Below are 19,939 nucleotides of genomic sequence, written 5' to 3'. Positions count from 1 at the left end.
TTTTCTTTTTGGTTTTTGAGCGACGTTTTTGGTGAGAGGGAGAAGAGCGGCTACCTTGTGAAGCATTCTCTGAACCCTTTTTATTTTTATGTCATTGAATTTCTCATCTTTTGCTATGATTCATTTCTCTATGTCTGAGTAGTTTTCTTTGCTAGATTAGGGGTTTCAAAAGGGGTTTCATGGGTTAGCAACAGAACACAAATAGGGCTTTATATAATCGATTGTCTTCACTATTGTTAGACTTAATGCTTAGGTTGATTTGATCACCCAATCTATGATTCTAGGTTTATCTATTCATCAAAAGTGTAATAGGTTGCTAGAAAAGACATTAGTGGGCAAATTATCCTAGACCTGCGAAAGTTGATGTGTAAGTGATTTGTGAACTTATCATTCCTGTTCTTCAATGCTTGTCTGCGATTCTGGGCTCAAACGAAAGTTTAGGGTTTATGGACCGCCGAGCATGTGCTCCGGATGTCTGAGCACGTGCTCTGGATGTCTGAGCACATAATCGATCAGATAGAGTTATTGATGCCACGACAGTGGATCAGTTTATATTTATGTTTGAGTTCTAGACTGGTACTTAATCTATGCCCTGAATAGTTGTTTAGTTGCTATCTCTGAAATTCCCGAGAATCACCCCTGATCTAGTGTTTTGTTTATTGTCTTTTTATACCGTTTTTAATCGCTTAATTGTTACCAAAAACCAACTTTGAATTGTCTTAGCTTGAAATTGAACCAATAGAACCATAGAGTAAAACTTGGTCTTCGTGGGATTCGACCCCTAAGTACTACTTCTTTGCTGTGCACTTGCAGTAGGAAAATAGGGTTTAAAACTCTGTGTATCACTACTATAACTCCCTCCACACTTAGTGACTCCCCTTCATGGATCATTAACAATATTGAATACAAGTTTTATCACTTTAAAGAAATGTGGAACTTAATGCGTTTGGCAAAAGCACATGTTCCTTGGTTCTCTCTTGTTTGGCATAAAGTAGTTGTGCCTAAACACTTACTGTCAGTTTGGTTGTTTATGCTAAATAGGACTCCCACTTTAGACCGGATGATTCAATGGGGTTTGGATGTGGAACAGCTTTACCTTCTTTGTGGACAACAAAAAAAATCCAGAAACCACTTGTTTTTTTAGTGCAAGTACACCTACGCCATCTTGGTATGCTCTGACTTGTAAAATGGATCTTCCATCTCCTTCTTCGGAATGGGAACTGGTTATCCAATGGCTTCCTTGTTATTATGGGATGAGGTGGACTCTATCTTGGAGGATTGGTTGGAACCCCTAAACTGTTCATGATCATTTACCTCATTGTCATATTGATAGATTTTGGAAGGCTACAGATGTGAACTCAGGTTTGGGCTGGTGGTCATGTAACGCTGAGGATCAGGCCCTCTTATTGGGAGCAAAGTGTCTTCGTCGGAGCCCTTCCCCCCCTTCATTGAGAGTTTGAAGCTTTGTTGTGGGCCATGGAGTGTATTTTTTATGGAGGTTTGACCTGCAAGAGTTTCGAGACATATTGTGCGGAGCTCCTCGCGATGGTGCAGAACCCTGCGATTGGTCGACGTTTTCTAACCTCCTGGATGATTTCAGGTTGCTCAATACTTATTTCCCGCTCTTTACCCTGTCAAGGATTCCATGTGCGTCAAAATCTGAAGGCAGATTGTCTCGCACCATCCGTGAGATCTCTTATGTTAGAAACTTTATTTGTAAACTCTTTTCCTCCGGTTTGGACAACCAACTCTGGAGTTTTCTTTTAATTAATGTTTGGTTGAAAAAAAAATTATTTGTGAGTTAAAATTTAGTCTTTTTTGTTTGGTTCTTGGTCAATTAAGACTATAAATGATTTGTTCCATATTGTAAATAGTTGCATAGTCATGAATGTATATAATTTTCATTATTGTCAAAACCACTACAGGTTTTCTTGTACTTCTTTTGCATGTGAGGTTATAAAAATTCACAAAAATTAAGAAAATAAAATATTTCCGATCATATATTTTATCTTAATCATATCAAATTCTGAATATTTTAATTATATATCTACATATATATATATATATATATTGTATTATTATTATTATTCTTAACATCTAGAAAAATACATTACATGGTGTAAGGGTAATACAAGAAGTTAAACAACCAAGTTGGTGGAACAGAGAAATTGTTATAAACATAATTCATCGTAAGAGCTTTACAGTATAAAACATCACTAGTTGCATTTTTTCTCTATTAACATGCAAAAGGTTGGACATCTAATGATGAAGATCATATAGAGAAGTTAGAAGAGTTTCTAAAATATTGTGATCCTTATCCAATATGTTAATATTTTTTTTAATATGTAAAAAAATTATCTAAATCTCCGAAAAATGAAATATCAGTGATCCTATTATTTTTTAAAAATTGGAATTTTGAAGAACTAAAGATAATAATATATTATTATTGACATTTAATGTATTTTGACACTTTCTAGTTCAAAACATTTACCCCTAATTGTATGACAAACTTTTTCTATTTGTTTCGTCTGCTCATGGAATATTGGATAAGTGGCAATATACACAGCTGCAGTAATATGTTGCAGTACTATCAAAGAACAAGATAGGAACAGCAGCAGAATTGACACGCAAATCACGAAGTAGAACACTCAACCATACCTGTTCACAAGAAGCCAAAGCAAGAGCATGATATTCAGCCACTGCAGAAGAACGAGATATAGTGTGTTGCTTCTTTGAGTGCCAAGAGATTAGAGAATCGCCAATGAACATTGAAAAACCAGTACTGGAACGTCTGCTGTCCAAGCAACCCCCATTATCTGAATCAACAAAACCTTTCTAAGTGAGATCATCACTAGCAGAATAGAAAGTCATTGACCAACAGTTCCTTTAATATACTCCAATACTTGATAAGCAGCTGCCAAATGAGGAGTGCGTGGTGTTGAAGAGTACTGACACAACTTGTTAACCTCAAAAGTGATATATGACAGAGTAATGGTCAAATACATCAATTGTCCAACAATGTGTCTGTATTGTTCTCTATATTCAAGTAATTCTCCTTGTTCTTTGTACATCTTCAGATTAAGAATCATTGGCAAAGAGGCAGGCTTACAACCTAACATACTAGTATGAGATAATAGCTCCAGTGCATACTTAGCTGGCATAGAGAGATGTCAATTGAATTTTGAGCAATTTCCAGGCCTAAAAAATACTTCAGAGGACCCAAATACCTTAACTTGAATAATTGCTTCAATGCCATTGTCAACTTAGTAGCTTCAATATCCGAAGTACTAGCAATAACAATATCATCGACATACACCAAAACTGCAACAAAATCATCAGTACCAACGGGTTTTACAAACAAAGTCTGATCACCATGCCCTTTTCTGAAACCAAGAGCCATCAATGAAACGGAGAATCATTTGTACCACTGTCTAGATGCTTGTTTAAGAACATAAATTGATTTAAGGAGCTTACACACAACATTCTTAAGTAGAGTAATACCTTTTCTGTCAGCATATCCCTCAGGTAGTTTCATATAAATTTCTTCTTCCAATTCTCCATTAAGAAATGCATTTGAAACATAAGGCTATGTAAGCACCCATTTCTTTGAAGCATATACTTTGAGCAACAACTTGATAGTAGCCATTTTAGCAACTGATGAAAACTTTTATGTATAGTCTAACCCCTCCTTCTGAGTAAACCCTTTTGCCACCAACCTTTCCTTATATCGTTCAAGACTGCCATCTTCCAGAAACTTCAATGTGAAAACTCATTTGCATCCTACAGCTTTCTTACAATGAGGTAAAGTAGTAACCATCCAAGTATTTATTGACTCCATTGCACCAATATCTTTATCAACAGCTCCACACCATTCTTTTGATTCTTGTGCCTCAACATAAGTTGTGGGAATAGGAATATTGGTGATATGATTGACATAGGAGTGATGGGAAGGTGAAATGTTTAAATAAGAAAGAGAATCCGAAATGGGATATTGAATATCAGAATTGGCAGAATAACGATGATCGTCTTGTAAATGAGGAGGAGTTTTCTTTTTTCTTTTAGAAATTTGTAGTGAGAGATCAGAAATTTGTGAAAGAGGAGAAATTTGAGAAACTGGAGAAGGACAGAGGGAATAGGAGTGAGATGTATCATTCTCTAGTTCTATAGTCATGGGAAACACATCTTTATGGAAAATAACATTCCTCGAGATGAAAATTTTATTAGTCTCCATGAGTTTTTATCCCTTATAACATGCATGATAACCCAAAAACAAACAAGCTTTAGATCTAGGCATGAACTTGCTTCTCTGTTTTGGTGAAGTAGAACCATAGCACAAGTAACCAAAATTCTTCAATTGATCATAAACAGGAGACTAGCCAGTAAGAACTTCATATGGTGACTTATTTGAGAGAAGATGTGAAGGAGTTCTGTTGATGAGAAAGACATCAGTCAATATAGATTCACCCCAAAACTTCAAAGGAAGCTTCGATTGAAACATGAGTGCACGAGCAACATTGAAAATGTGTTGGTGCTTGCGTTCAACCATAGAGTTCTGTTTTGGTGTCTCTGGACAAGAATGGAAAGACTGAATTCCTTTTTCATGATAGAAACTTGTGAAATTCAATTCAGGTGCATTATCTGATCTAACTGCTTTAACTATGATATTGTTCAGATTCTCAACCATTTTAACAAACCCTGGGAAGAATGTAAGAACCTCTGATTTATTTCTTAGCAAATATACCCATGTTGCTCTTGAATGATCATCCACAATAGTCAGAAAATATTAAAATCCATCTATAGTACCAACTGAAAAAGGTCCCCAAATATCAATGTGTAACCATTCAAAGTTTGAATTACAAATATTATTTGGAGAAGGATAAGATAACTTTCTCTGTTTGGCAAGGTGACAAACATGGCAATAAACTATGCCTTCATTCTTATCTCTAGTAGTGCCTAGAGACTGAGGAATGACATCCAATCTACTGAAAGCAAGGTGTCCTAATCTTCTATGCCACATACTGATGTCTACTACTACGTTGGCTGAGACTTCCAAATCTTCAACGACCAAACACATAAATATTTATCACCTTCCTACCTTTTCCAATTGTCAATTCCTTGGTAAGATCCTGGATTTCACAAGAAGAAGGATCAAATATAACTCGCAAACCAAGAGAACTGATACTGATGAAATTCAAGTGGAATTCTAGAATAAAGAACACATTTTGAAGAGTAATGTGATCGTTAAGCCTAATTGTGCCAACTCCACTGATCTTAACTGTTGAGCCTGTTGGCAAATTCACATAACTCACAATAGAAGTATCCAAAAAGGAGAATAGATTTCTATCATGAGAAACATGATGAGTAGCCCCAGAATCTGTCACCCATGTCTTAGGTGCAACAATGGTCTTAGAAACAGTTAAGATACCAATAAAACAGTAGGTAGAAGGTAAAAAATCAATACCAGTATACTCAGGGTTGGAAGAGGAGCTAGCTTCATGAGATCCCTGAACTGCTTGAGCCTGCAACTGAGAACTAAATAGAGCAATAAATTGTTGAAGCTGATCCTTACTAGGACTTCAAATCATACTTTTCATAGTAGGAGATTCAGAAGGCGACAAGACTGAAGCTGGAGTAGGATTAGCTATAGTCACTTTTCCTGCTACAGGTTGTGGTTTAACAAGTTTGTCAAAACTTTACTCTTTGAGACAAAACCTAGAGGAAAACCATGCTTCTTGTAGCAATGTTTTGCAATATGATCAACACGAATACATAAATAACATATTGATCTGCCTTTATGAGGACCATTCTGAACATAACAAACAGTAGGATCAAGTCCAAAAGAATCCATTTCTGAAATTTGAAAAGCAGAAGGAGCGACATTCAAGTTGGAGAATCCTTTCTCACTATCATCTTGGTTAAGAATCTTAGAAACCTCAACTAAAGTTGCGAGAACCTTCTTCATAATGATCTGTCTATGTATGATAACATAAGATTCATTCAATCCAGCAAGAAACTTGACTATTTTAGCTCTCTCTGCCTTCAATTGCAGATGATCAGTTTTACCACAAATACATGGCTCATCAAGTTCTTATATAGTCTCTAGATTACTCCTAAACGTCTTCAACTTTGTTTAATACGCCATCAAATACATTGAACCTTGACGAAGATCCTGAATCTCTTGAGTGATATTGAATATTCTAGCCAATTTACTCATATGAAAATGACTGTATAAATCACGTCAGATATCAGAAGCATTTTTCAATCGCAGAATGCTCTGATAGAGCTTAGGTGATACAGAGTTCAACAGCCACGATTTCACCAGACTGGTGCAACAAGACCAGGGAGGGAAGCTTGGGTTCGATTCAGCAGGATGAGTTAAGCTACCATAAATAAAACCTAGTTTCCTTTGGGAATCTAATGCAATACGGATAGCAGCATCCCACTCATCATAGTTTTTTCCATCTAAGTGAATAGGAACGAGAATCTAACATGGATGATCAGCGTTATGCATATAAAACGGAGAAGGAGCTGGATCTGAAGATCCCGATGAAACGATGGCTCGCAAAGCTCCAGAAGCTTTAGATCTAGCAATCGGAGGAGAATTCAAAGGAGAATCGTTAACATCAGTGGAGTGAGACGTCTTCCGAGCAGCGAACTTGTTCTTGACTTCGATCGAATGGATCTTCGCATGACACGAGCTGCAACCATGATGAAACGAGATGATCGGAGATCAAAAACGAAGAATCAGTCGGAATCAATGGAGATTTGAGCTTTTGTGCTCTATACCATATCAGATGAGAGAAGACGTTGAGAAAAGTTTGTTATTCTCATTCATTATTCTAAAATAAATTTGTACAAAAGTATATATATATATATATATATATATATATAAGTAACTTACTCTAACTAGTAAATACTAAATATACACAATATAATCTCGGTTAAAATAAACTGAGTAAACCAACTAAACCAATTCTCATATCTAATATCTTTATAATGTATATTGCTTATTTGAGCCAGTTTACTTAAAGCCCTGAATTTTATTTTAGACTATCAACAATTGGCTTGTTGAATTTTTTTTTCAACAGTTTAATGTCTCCAACAGGGATGTTGAATAAAATGAAAAATCTATGTGGATTAATTTCAGTTGAATGCAAAGGAAGTGGGGTCTTCAGTGATAAGTGTCACCTTGTGATTGGAGAGAGTGGTGAGATAAGTTTTTTTTTTTTTACCGACACTTTTCTTTTTATCTGTTGTTTTCCTATTGGTTATCCAGACTTTGGTGTTTTTTTTATCTCCTCTCAATTATTTATACTCAATTATTTGATTGTAATCAATTTTTTTTTAAAAGAAATTTATACCAAAATTTATAATTTTTTAAAATCTATATATAGAGACTACAAAAACTACATGAATCAAAAACTAGGCAAATGGATTGGTGCTAATGATAACGCCAAACGTTTACAACAAAGTGGCTGATCGGAGAATGATGTATTGGCAAAAGCGCATGAATTATATTCAAGTTCTACAAAAGGCCAATTCAATTTAATGTTAGAATGGCAAGTTGTTCGTGATCAACCACGTTATGGTAGTCAAGTAGGAGGAAACACTGGATCTAGGAGCAGTGGATCGAAGAGATCCCGTGAGAATGATGCAAGTGATTCCAGTTCTGTAGGATCTGTTGCTCGTCCAATGGGGAGAGATGCAGCTAATAAAAAGCGAAAAAGAAAGGTAAGGGCGCAGCTTTGGAAGTAGTCAACGAAGAGTGGAATGAATTCAAACAATTCAAGGCACACGAGTTGGAATGATTGGACAAAACAGCCATGAGGCAAGAGGAGGCAAACCAATTAATGAAAGAAAGAAATGGAAGCTAAGAAGATGAAGATGTATCTAAAGCTAAGTGAAAAGGAGCATCTTGATGACCGAAGTAAAGAGTTGTTGGAGAAGTTGAGTCATGATGTATTTGGAAATTAACTATTCTCAAGTGTCTGGTTGGGTTATGTATCTTCTATCTTAATAATGTGTGCTTGTTTCGATCTGCTTTAATAACGTGTCTATGTCTCTTTGTGTTTTAATAATGTGTGATTGTTTTCTTCTTCTTTAATAATGTGTGTTTGGCTCTTTCTCCGACAATTTAACCCATCACTTTCGACTTTTATCAGAGAATCTAATCCATTTTGTTTATTTCTTCTTTAATAATGTGTATTTGGCTCTTTTTCCGACAATGTAATCTGTGACTTTTGGCTTTTATCAAAAAATCTAATTCATATCTATTAATTAAGTAAATGTAATGTTTGTTTGGAATCCGATTATATCAACCACTCAATTTCTTATAAATGAAACCTCATTATTTCATTTTTGTATACCAATAACACAATCCTCATCTTACTAAAAAAATATCAATAACACAATCCTCAATGGATCCATCTGAATTTCGTTTTGATGTTGAAGCTTACAAACAACAGTCAGAAATTGAAGAGAGATACATCGTGAATCGGTTTAGAGAGCGTCAACACAAAATAGAAGAAGATTATCCAGCTCGTAGCAAGAGAAAATACTTCAAGAGAGATCATGTAGCCGCAAACCAAAGATTGATTGACGACTACTTTGTCAATCAACCTACATATGATGATGCAATGTTTCATCGTCGACTCCGAATGCGAAAACAAGTTTTCCTCCGAATCGTTGGTGACCTATCAAGCAGTGACAACTATTTCAGCCAACGAGTTGACGCAGGCAATAAAGAAGGTATATCCCCTTTAGCAAAATGTCCCACAACTATGCGAATGTTAGCATATGGTATGGCGGCAGACACAGTCGATGAGTACATCAAAATCGGAGGTAGTACAACATTGGAGTGCTTGCGTAGATTTTGTAAAGGAATCATACATTTGTATGAGCAAGTGTATCTCAGAGCTCCAACTCAAGATGACCTCCAAAGAATTTTGCATGTCAACGAGATGCAGGGTTTCCGGGGATGACTGGAAGTATTGATTGCATGCACTGGGAATGGAAAATTGTCCTACGGCGTGGGAAGGTCAATTTACTCGAGGGGTAAGGGAACCACCACTGTTATTCTTGAAGCAGTTGCATCTCATCATCTATGGATATGGCATGCCTTTTTGGGTATCCAGGCACATTGAACGATATCAATGTTCTAGATCGTTCACCAGTGTTCGATGATGTTGAACAAGGAAATACTCCAAAAGTGAACTTCTTTGTGAACCAACGCCCGTATGATATGACATACTATCTACGTGATGGTATCTATCCTTCTTATCCAACTTTTGTCAGATCAATTCATCTTCCTCAAAGTGAACCAGACAAGTTATTTGCACAACACCAAGAAGGATGTTGGAAGGACATCGAACGTGCATTTGGAGTGTTACAAGCTCGATTTAAAATCATTTGCGAACCATCACGTTTGTGGGACATAGCCGATTTAGCTATGATCATGCGGTCTTGTATTATATTACATAATATGATTGTTGAGGATGAGCGAGATACATATGCGTAACATTGGACCGATTATGATCAGTCTGAGGCAAGTGGTTCTAGTACACCACAACCATTTTCTACCGAGGTGCTACCTGCTTTTGCAAATCATGTGCGTGCTAGATGTCAATTACGTGATTCAAATGTCTATCATGAATTGCAAGCAAATCTAGTCAAACACATATGGGCAAAATTCGGGATGTTCCGTGATTAAATAGGTTTTTAAATTTCTGTGTGTGATTTAAGTTAAGATGATTATACTAATTAAGTAATGTATGTTTTATTATTTGTATTGTGTATTTGTATTTTCCGAATTTCAATTAATTTTAATTATTACTATAAATGTGTTGTTATCAAATTAAGTAAAAATAAATATATAAAGTGAAAATAGTGGGGTAAGATGTTGAATTTTATTAAACAAAACTATTGGAGAGATTAAAATTGATTTGAGTGTTGAATGATTAGGTGAAAGAAAGAGAAAATGATGTGGAATATTAAGGGTATGAATGGTGAGACGGATATTAAGCAGTTCATGGTGTGGGACAGATGGACTGCATTTCACTTCCCATTCACAAAAAAAAATTATCATTTACAGTTGTGGTCCAACCGTCAAAGTTCTGCAACTAAAAAGAAAAATATTTTATGGTCATGTTTTTACCCAGATAAGCAGAGCAGACCGAACACCACCATAACAGGGTGTTTCAATAAACATTCATGAACATTAGTTTTGGAAAAAAACCAGAAACCAAATATATTAAAATTTTAATTTGTCAAAAAATATGATAAATATAAAAAATATGTGTTGAGCTATTTATCAATGATGTTTCATTATTTGGATATAACATGATTCTATGCATGATTTAAAGAAAAAAAAACTAAAAGATTATTTTATTTTTATCATATATATTATCAACATTACTTGACTCATTTTATCATTTTAAGTTAATAATTTTTATAGCCTATTTAAAATATAATTTAAACTATAAGAATCAAAATAAAACAATTTAAATTTATATAATATTTAAATCTATTTGATCTACTTTTGTTCTGTTTGACCTGCTTTTATTCTGTTTGATCCGATTGATATACTCTGCTTGGTATGCTTTCTTTATTCGAAGCCTAAAAGTTGAGGCGGAGGATGTTGAAAAAAAACCGTCTTAGGGAGGTCTCTCAGTCTCAGATGTGTGTGTCTGAGGATCACGCGGCGTAGTCGAGCGTTGAAATTTCTTTAACGCGGAAATGTTAGTTTTTTTTTCTCTGCATTTTCTTGCATCAACGCGGATTTTTTTTTCTTTTTTTTTTTTTTTTTTTTTTTGGTATCGGAAAAAATGCAAAATTGTAAAAATTAATTTTAATTTTATTATTATTTCTCAACTCAAAGAAGGGAGAGAAACTTTTGTGAGACGACGAACCAAAAGCATTGGAAACGGAAGAGAAGAAGAAGGCTGCTCCTTTGGTCCTCTCTGTTTCTTCTCTACCCGTCGATTCAGATCTCTCTCTCTCTCTGCCTATAGCGTAATCGAATCAATCCTCGAAATTTTAGTGGTGAAGTCGGAAATTCGAGTTTTTGTAGGTCGATACGACGACACCTGTTGGATTGGATCGGGGGTGATTCCGATATGGTTCGATCGGGTAGTTTTCACGTCGATTCGTCTTCGGCGAGTCATCGACGGACACCGTCTAGGACGGTGACGTTGGGTCATATTCAGCCTCAGGCTCCGAGTTATCGTACCGTTTATTGTAATGATCGGGAGTCTAATCAACCCGTCCGGTTCAAGGTACGCCGGAGTTATATGCTAGTGCTTCTTCTGAATCGATTACGGGATACGCGCATTGGAATTTGTGCTGTTTGGATCCATCGATCTGATTTGTGTGATTTTTGTATTTCAGGGTAATTCGATTTCTACAACAAAGTACAATGTTTTCACTTTTCTGCCAAAGGGTCTGTTTGAACAGGTATTTTTAACTACGCATTGGTTAAAGCATTTTAGAGGTTGTTAACTTAGCTTCAGCATGTAATTAGGACTTGTTAGTGTTTAATGGAACCCTAGGATTATTTACCAGGCGAAAAATTGTGCCTTTTTTTAATGGAACGCACTTATGTTTCAAGGCTAATGTGGATTTACCAATACTTGCAGTCCTTTTTATAAGACTTTTCTGTTATTTGTGATGATCTTTGTTGTAATTGTGTTTCCTGACAGTTTAGGCGCATAGCAAACATATACTTTCTTGGAATTTCGTGTCTATCAATGACACCAATAAGGTACGTTAACTCCCGTAAACAATGTTAATATGTATTGCCTCGTTTTATTTGAAATTTTGTTCTAGTTGGATGAAAATTTTCTGATCAATTCATGCATGATAAAATGAGTTGTTAACTAGATATATTGTTTGTCCTGCAGCCCTGTGAGTCCAATAACAAATGTAGCTCCACTGTCAATGGTGCTTCTTGTTTCTCTAATTAAAGAGGCTTTCGAAGACTGGGTAAGCTCGTCTGTTCTTCCTTTGCAGAAATATCCCATTTCTCCTTGTTTTAGAGTAGAATTGTCTCAGCCCGAAAATAATTAGTTTAAGATAAAAGATGTGTTGGGGTCTCATGACCTATTAGCGCTCAACTTCTAAATCCTTCTGCTCATAATCTGGTGCAGAAAAGGTTTCAAAATGATATGTCCATAAATAATAGCACAGTGGAGATCTTACAAGATCAACAGTGGATATCTATTCCTTGGAGAAAGTTACAAGTTGGAGATATTGTCAAGGTTAGTCTTTTTTTATTCTATTGGAGGTGGTTACATATATACATTGTTGTGTGTGTTTTAGTACACTGTTGGTTTGGCACACTTGTTTAGTTGTTTCTTTTTTGTACGACCTGCATTATACTTGATCTAGTAGAATTCCACTGCCTATATGTCTGTTATTGTGCTGCTTTCCACCGTGGTCACTTCTTCCTTACTATCTTCTAAATGGAAAGGTTCTATAACGTGTTGACAACATTTATAGTAGTTTATACTGGTTTCTTCTTTATAGGAAAGTCTTTCCTAGAAGTGTAAAGTATTGACACATGCGATGCTGGCCTCAAGATACTCTGTTTATGAAATTTGTTTGTGTTGACTGCATTCCACAGTTCTGATTTATCATTTAGGATTCTCCAAGGGGCGATTAGGACAGTTGTTATTTTTTCAAATTTTCCTGGCGTTCCATTAGGTACTGAAATTTAGTTACCAGTATAGTTTGTCTAGAATTTTAAGAACAGCGAGATATCGATAGAGACTCACTTCTCGACCCAACCCCAGAATCCACCAAATAATTATCTGCCTAAATTTTTAGACTTGGTACTTATACCATCGGCTGAGCTGGCTAATACTATCAGATACTAACAGCACGCATCACAGTATCAAATAACTGAGTAAAGCAATGCTATTGCAGCTCCAGCTGCGCTTGCACTTTTCTTTTACTTAGGTTGAGACACTGCGCTCGTCTTCCTATTCTTTAACTTACCGTGGTATCTTTTGTTCCTCTACACTTTGATCCTGCAATGCTTATAACGTTCATGGGATTAACAGTTCTTACAGTATACTTTCCTTGCATTATATCAGAGACTTGTTACCTTTGAATAGATCGATAATTCTTAAATAGGTTTCTTCATTTTACAGATAAAAAAGGATGGATTTTTCCCAGCAGATATTCTTTTCCTATCCAGCACTAATGCTGATGGTATCTGCTACGTTGAGGTGCTTCTTTTGACATCCCCTTTAAAATATTATGTTGTCGTCTTTTTATCCAGGGCCAAGGCTGTTATCAAGAACGTTTTCTTACCTAGTGTATGCTCATATGTTTATTTATTGTGAGTGCAGACTGCAAACCTAGATGGAGAAACAAATTTAAAAATAAGAAAGGCCCTTGAAAGGACATGGGATTACTTAGTACCGGAGAAAGCTTATGAGTTTAAAGGTTAGCCTACGGCTTTGATTCTTGTCATGCAAATTCTTTTTTGTTTCTTTAGATAGATTTGAATCTGTTTGCAGTGACATATACTGTAGTACTTAATTTACTATGAATTAAATTGCAAATAAAGTTTGTGGCTTCAGGTGATTCGGATTTTGCTTTTGCATTAACAATTGTATGTTTTTATTATTATTACTACTTTGAGTTAACCTGCCAACTCGTAGCTTTTTCTTATATCACATCCTGATAGTCACCAGAAAATGTAATCAGAGTGTTATATAGCTTATCATTTGTTTTGATGTTTGTCTGGATCTTATGAAGAGAGAAATAATTGTTAAATGTCTGGTAGAATTATTTTATTATAATTTTTTTCTCTTACCTATGATCATTTTCTTGTCTCTTATTCATTTTCTTCTGTCTTTGGAAGCATTTTTCCCTCTGTTCTGACGGTCCTTCATTTTGTTCAACTTTTTATTCATTTTAGTATGATTGTGTTGTAACTGTTATACACATGTCTTCACTTTCGCCAACTTCTCTTACAGGTGAAATTCAGTGTGAGCAACCAAACAATTCTCTGTACACTTTCACTGGGAACCTTGTAGCCCAAAAGCAAACGTTACCTCTCTCTCCGGACCAGCTTTTATTGCGTGTATGATTGACTGTTTCTGCTATTGGTTGTTTTTCCCGTTTCTGTTTTTTTTTTTTTTTTTTGCAGTTTCATGATTTTGTCATGCATGAATTTACTTTGTTTTAGATTATGTTGATCCACTTATGAGATATCTTGGATTTTAACAGTTTTCTGAGCAAATTCCGTAGTGCAGAGCTTTATATCTTCTGATTTAATAATATTCTGAGACGTTTGATATCTACACTTTCAGGGATGCAGTCTTAGGAACACAGAATACATAGTTGGAGCTGTAGTTTTTACTGGTCATGAGACAAAGGTAAGCTGTTGTGGAGCTTGTTTTATGAGAAACTAACTTTGCAGACATGCGTTTCTAGTTTACAGGATTCAAGTATTTAAGACCATTCTATGGTTTCTATTTCGTTGTATAGTTGCTACGCATACGATCTGAAGCTATTCTATGGTGAATTCTACATATGTAGGTGATGATGAATGCCATGAATGCTCCTTCCAAACGAAGTACATTGGAAAAGAAGCTTGACAAACTCATTATCACAATCTTTTGTGTCCTTGTCACAATGTGTCTGATTGGAGCTATAGGCTGGTGTGCTTTAGTTTCAATATTGTGAATTATCAACTCCTGCTTCGATTTGTTCATTCTCCAGTTCTCATGTCCTGTTTTGATACGGTTATTACATTTGTTAATTTACAGTTCAATTGTGACGGATCGTGAGGACAAATACTTGGGTCTTCATAAGTCAGATTGGGAATACCGTAATGGACTCATGGTAATTAGTTTTGCATAGTTGAAGTTGATTTCCTTCTACTTCTGGATTACTGATTTCTTCCATTCTGCTTCCGTCTGCTGCCACAGATAGGGTTTTTCACCTTTTTCACGCTAGTCACTCTGTTCTCATCAATTATACCAATCTCCCTTTATGTTTCTATTGAGGTATGTCTCTCCTAGTATTCTATTCTAACTATCTGCACTACGAGGATTAGCAATTTGAATGATCACTATATTCTCTCCTTAAAACCAGATGATCAAGTTTATCCAGTCGACCCAGTTTATCAACCGAGATCTTAATATGTATCATGCTGAAACAAATACCCCCGCCTCGGCCAGGACTTCCAATTTGAACGAGGAGCTTGGACAGGTAGATATCATATTCCATCTAGATATCCATTCGTTGCTAGTATTATAACTATTGCTAAATAATATTTGAATATATGCTTTGCTATTGTTCTCACTTCAGTTGCAATTACTTTGGTATCATTCAGGTGGAGTACATATTTTCTGATAAAACCGGAACGCTGACGAGAAATTTGATGGAGTTCTTCAAATGTTCAATTGGAGGTATAAGTTATGGATGTGGTGTCACTGAAATAGAAAGAGGAATCGCTCAGCGTCATGGCTTAAAAGTTCAAGAGGTATTATATCTTTTCAGATGGTGGAGTTGGTCTGTGCCTTATGGTAAAATGGACAATTCTAATTTGCACCGTTACAAATATTCTCAGGAACAAAGGTCGACTGGTGCAATAAGAGAAAAAGGATTTAATTTTGATGATCCAAGGCTTATGCGGGGAGCTTGGAGAAACGAACCTAATCCTGATCTTTGCAAGGTTCCTTACTTTCATTCTCTAGAGATTTGTAATAGCTAAGAGGTGATGGGGTTGATAGGGTTTCCGCGGTATATGGTGTATTTGATAGATGATGAGATCTGAACTTGTAAGGATATAATCTGAGGCCTTTATTCTGGGAGCCTTACACTAAAAAACTACATAAATTTCCTGACAGAAGCCTCTTAAAATTGTAGAAGTTATAAGATCTTTGGTTCCAGATTGGCAAACACGTGCACATGCTAATATGATTCTAACTAAAAATATTGCATTTTTTGATACTTTTCAGGAACTTTTTAGATGCCTGGCTATCTGTCACACTGTGCTTCCTGAAGGTGATGAGTCCCCTGAGAAGATTGTTTATCAAGCTGCATCTCCAGATGAAGCTGCCTTAGTTACTGCTGCCAAGAATTTTGGATTCTTCTTTTATAGGTACTCTATAATTCTCGTTACATTTCAATTTCCAAAGATATGAAATTGCAGGCAATCATTCTGGACAAGATAAATTTGCTATTAGCTAACTTGTTCCATGATATTCCTAGTTCTAATTCTTAGAATTTCGTCTATAAGTGCTTTTTGTTTCTCAAGTCTCTGTTAGTTTGTTTGAGACTACTTTCATGTATTATTAGGCGTACTCCAACTATGGTGCATGTTCGTGAGTCTCATGTGGAGAAGATGGGAAAGATTCAAGATGTGGCCTATGAGATCCTTAATGTTCTCGAGTTCAACAGGTTTATATGACAGTGATTTGTTTGTTTAAAGTGATTTGTTTGTTTATTTTCTTTTTGTCATGCTTTAAGCATACTAATAATATTTTACACTATGGACAACAGTACTAGGAAGCGCCAGTCTGTTGTATGTCGTTTCCCAGATGGAAGGCTTGTACTCTACTGTAAGGTAATATTTCTCTATGTACTTGGTTATCTGTGTACTCTGGATCAATTTTTGATCATTGCTTGGAACATTGTCCCACAGGGCGCTGATAATGTAATATTTGAGAGATTGGGTAATGGTACGGACGATATTAGGAAAGTAACAAGAGAACATTTGGAACAATTTGGGTCTTCTGGATTGCGTACCCTTTGCCTAGCCTATAAAGACTTAAACCCTGAAACCTATGATAGTTGGAATGAAAAGTTTATCCAGGCCAAATCTGCATTACGAGACCGTGAGAAGAAGTTAGATGAGGTATACATATATTTCTTACCTATTTTCTTTTTAGTGCTTGAGGCAACATCTCTTGAGTAAACTTTCAAGAAAATCCCCAGGGTTGAAAATGGGTTCCAGGAGCAGTAAAACTTGTTTGTAGAACAGGAATAAAAATGATATTATGATTATTTTCAAGTAGTGTGAATGATTGTATCCTCAAATACAATTTTTGAATCACCAGGAAATAGTGCTTATAATTTGTAGTTGATAAATGTGAGTTGTCTTAATCCATGAAGGTGGCAGAACTTATTGAGAAGGATCTTACCCTCATCGGATCAACTGCAATAGAAGACAAACTTCAGGAAGGGGTGCCTACCTGCATAGAAACCTTATCAAGAGCTGGAATTAAGATCTGGGTGTTAACAGGAGACAAAATGGAAACGGCTATTAATATTGCATATGGTAGGGTGTCACAAACTTTTACTCTGAGATCTTATTTCTTCTATTTCCCACTTTAATATCTGCTCTTTGATTCTGTTATGCTACAGCATGCAACTTGATCAACAATGAAATGAAACAATTTGTCATTAGTTCTGAAACGGATGCAATTAGGGAAGCTGAAGAAAGGGTAATTGTGTTACTGTAACTTTTTTCTTTTTTATGTAGAATTTTCATGAAAGACAATCATTGTAGTTACTTTTTAATAATAAAAGCTTTTATTGTAGGGTGATCAAGTTGAGATTGCTCGTGTTATCAAAGAAGAAGTAAAGAAGGAGCTGAAAAAGAGTCTTGAAGAAGCTCAACACTCTCTGAATACCGTAGCTGGACCAAAATTGTCTCTCGTTATTGATGGAAAGTGTTTAATGTATGCATTAGACCCAAGTTTACGCGTGATGCTGCTCAGCTTGAGCTTGAACTGTACTTCAGTTGTATGCTGTCGTGTTTCTCCGTTACAGAAAGCACAGGTAATTTTAAAATAGGTTCCTCTAGGCAATGCCTTTAAAAGAGGGCTTATAAATTTTTGTTCTAGGGCTTTTGTTGCCAAATTGGTAATAACATCTTTTCTTGGGTTTTAATTTTGGCACTTAATTTCATATCCAGTGAGTAACTTGGTTTTATGTGTTCTTTGAACCGGCTTCTAAGTTCTAATATATGGTATCTAATTTCAGGTCACAAGCTTGGTGAGGAAAGGGGCGCAAAAGATTACACTTAGTATTGGTGATGGGGCCAATGATGTTAGCATGATTCAAGCCGCTCATGTTGGTATAGGAATAAGTGGGATGGAGGGAATGCAAGCTGTGATGGCTAGTGATTTTGCCATTGCTCAGTTTAGATTTCTTACAGATTTGCTTCTTGTCCATGGACGGTGGTCATATCTTCGAATCTGCAAGGTTGAATTTCTCTTTCACCACAACCCCCCCTTGGTTTTTGAAAAGTTCTAATGATCTTTTCTTGGCAGGTTGTCATGTATTTTTTCTACAAGAATCTTACCTTCACTTTGACTCAGTTTTGGTTCACATTTCGAACTGGATTTTCTGGGCAAAGGTTCTATGATGATTGGTTCCAGTCATTGTTTAATGTTGTATTTACAGCTCTTCCTGTCATTGTCCTTGGGCTGTTTGAGAAGGTACTAACTTTTTCCGATCTCTGATTTATACAAAAGAATATTCAGTTTAGCTAGAACCATCTTTATCTTGTTTTGGATCTGATTTTTCATCTCTATGTTGTGGTGCTCTTGCTAGGATGTGAGTGCATCCCTTTCGAAAAGATATCCAGAACTGTATCGAGAGGGAATACGTAACTCATTTTTCAAATGGAGAGTTGTAGCAGTATGGGCTTCTTCTGCTGTGTATCAGTCTTTTGTCTGCTATCTCTTCGTGACCACGTCATCTTTCGGCGCTGTAAATTCATCAGGCAAAATATTTGGCCTCTGGGATGTTAGCACAATGGTCTTCACATGTCTGGTGATTGCTGTGAATGTCCGCATTCTTTTGATGAGCAATTCCATTACCAGATGGCATTATATCACGGTCGGTGGGAGCATTCTTGCGTGGCTCGTTTTTGCTTTCATATACTGTGGGATTATGACACCACACGATAGGAATGTAAGCTGTTTGCATACATCTTGGGTTTTTCTTTGAATTTTGTTTTTTTCTGTTTGTTTATAACTTGGCAAATCTTAGTTACTTATTTTCTCGTCTCTGCAGGAAAATGTCTACTTTGTCATATATGTCCTGATGAGTACCTTCTATTTTTACTTCGCATTGCTGCTTGTTCCCATTGTCTCTCTACTAGGCGATTTTATCTTCCAAGGGTAAGTTAAACCGGGATATTAATTTGGTGCAAAACCACTGAATTCCTGTGTCTTAACTTAATTTGGATTATGTGTTCTTTGTAGTTTTGACCTGAATATAAGCATACGCATGGTGTTTTGTTAAGGATTATGACATGTGAGAATCTATGTCTTTACTAATGCAGGATTGAGAGATGGTTCTTCCCATATGATTATCAGATCGTTCAAGAAATACATAGGCACGAGTCAGATGCAAGCAAGGTAGATCAGCTGGAGATAGAAAACGAGCTCACACCACAAGAGGCGAGAAGCTATGCGATATCCCAATTGCCTCGGGAGCTCTCAAAGCACACAGGGTTTGCGTTTGATTCACCAGGTTATGAATCCTTCTTTGCGTCTCAGTTAGGTATCTACGCGCCACAGAAGGCGTGGGATGTGGCAAGGAGAGCCAGTATGAGGTCACGGCCTAAGGTACCGAAGAAGTAGAACCAATATATATATTATTGCTAATTGTCTTTGTACATTTAGGCAATGTCCATCCGATTGGGGAATATTTTTGTTAGGGCCCTTAGTTTTAAAATATATGTAGAGATTTGTTTTATGTTTGTGTTTTGTTTTTAAACGCCATTTTTCATAGCTCCATTTATGACTCATGTGGAGAGGCAACCATTAGGACACGATACTTCTTCCCCATGTACATATATATGATTTGATTTCAACTTTTGAGGTCATTATTTCTCCTTTCATATATTATCTTTCATGTAGCAACGCAATTTAAGTTTCTTCTGATCAATGCTTTATAATAAAGTAAA

The 19,939-nt window shown here is 36.1% G+C and overlaps 1 protein-coding gene across 4 annotated transcripts; it reads left to right on the top strand.

Moving 5' to 3' along the window:
- Positions 1–10,544: 10,544 nt before the first annotated feature.
- Positions 10,545–19,873, top strand: LOC104704451 (phospholipid-transporting ATPase 3). 4 transcript variants are annotated; one of them, XM_087458001.1, is made up of 28 exons: positions 10,545–10,736; positions 10,877–11,273; positions 11,386–11,451; positions 11,697–11,758; positions 11,898–11,979; positions 12,144–12,254; positions 13,149–13,226; positions 13,350–13,446; positions 13,983–14,089; positions 14,319–14,384; positions 14,548–14,669; positions 14,778–14,853; positions 14,940–15,017; positions 15,106–15,222; positions 15,347–15,496; positions 15,584–15,688; positions 15,975–16,117; positions 16,315–16,416; positions 16,519–16,582; positions 16,661–16,873; positions 17,131–17,296; positions 17,383–17,462; positions 17,560–17,799; positions 18,004–18,225; positions 18,294–18,461; positions 18,577–18,939; positions 19,042–19,148; positions 19,313–19,873. In XM_087458001.1, exons 2-28 carry the CDS (start codon positions 11,115–11,117, stop codon positions 19,611–19,613), a joined length of 3,645 nt encoding a protein of 1,214 aa, XP_087314127.1. In that variant the 5' UTR covers positions 10,545–10,736; positions 10,877–11,114; the 3' UTR covers positions 19,614–19,873. The 4 variants fall into 4 exon arrangements, with proteins under 4 accessions (XP_087314127.1, XP_087314129.1, XP_087314128.1 ...); XM_087458003.1 differs by having other exon boundaries at positions 10,615–10,736; positions 11,702–11,758; XM_087458002.1 differs by lacking the exon at positions 10,545–10,736 and having other exon boundaries at positions 10,767–11,273; positions 11,702–11,758.
- Positions 19,874–19,939: the final 66 nt, after the last annotated feature.

This window comes from Camelina sativa, chromosome 7 (genome assembly GCF_030686135.1).
Source record: "Camelina sativa cultivar CO46 ecotype springtype chromosome 7, ASM3068613v1".
In the NCBI taxonomy this organism is placed as follows: domain Eukaryota; kingdom Viridiplantae; phylum Streptophyta; class Magnoliopsida; order Brassicales; family Brassicaceae; genus Camelina; species Camelina sativa.
Note: the sequence above shows the minus strand (reverse complement) of the source record. Positions and strands in the feature narration are given on the sequence as shown.

Bases quoted from the DNA above. Each gene is read 5' to 3' on its own strand.
- LOC104704451 (XM_087458001.1), top strand. From the start codon at position 11,115: ATGGTTCGATCGGGTAGTTTTCACGTCGATTCGTCTTCGGCGAGTCAT. The intron at 15,018-15,105 runs GTATGTCTCTCC...CCTTAAAACCAG, and splicing joins CCCTTTATGTTTCTATTGAG to ATGATCAAGTTTATCCAGTC. The intron at 17,800-18,003 runs GTAATTTTAAAA...ATCTAATTTCAG, and splicing joins CTCCGTTACAGAAAGCACAG to GTCACAAGCTTGGTGAGGAA.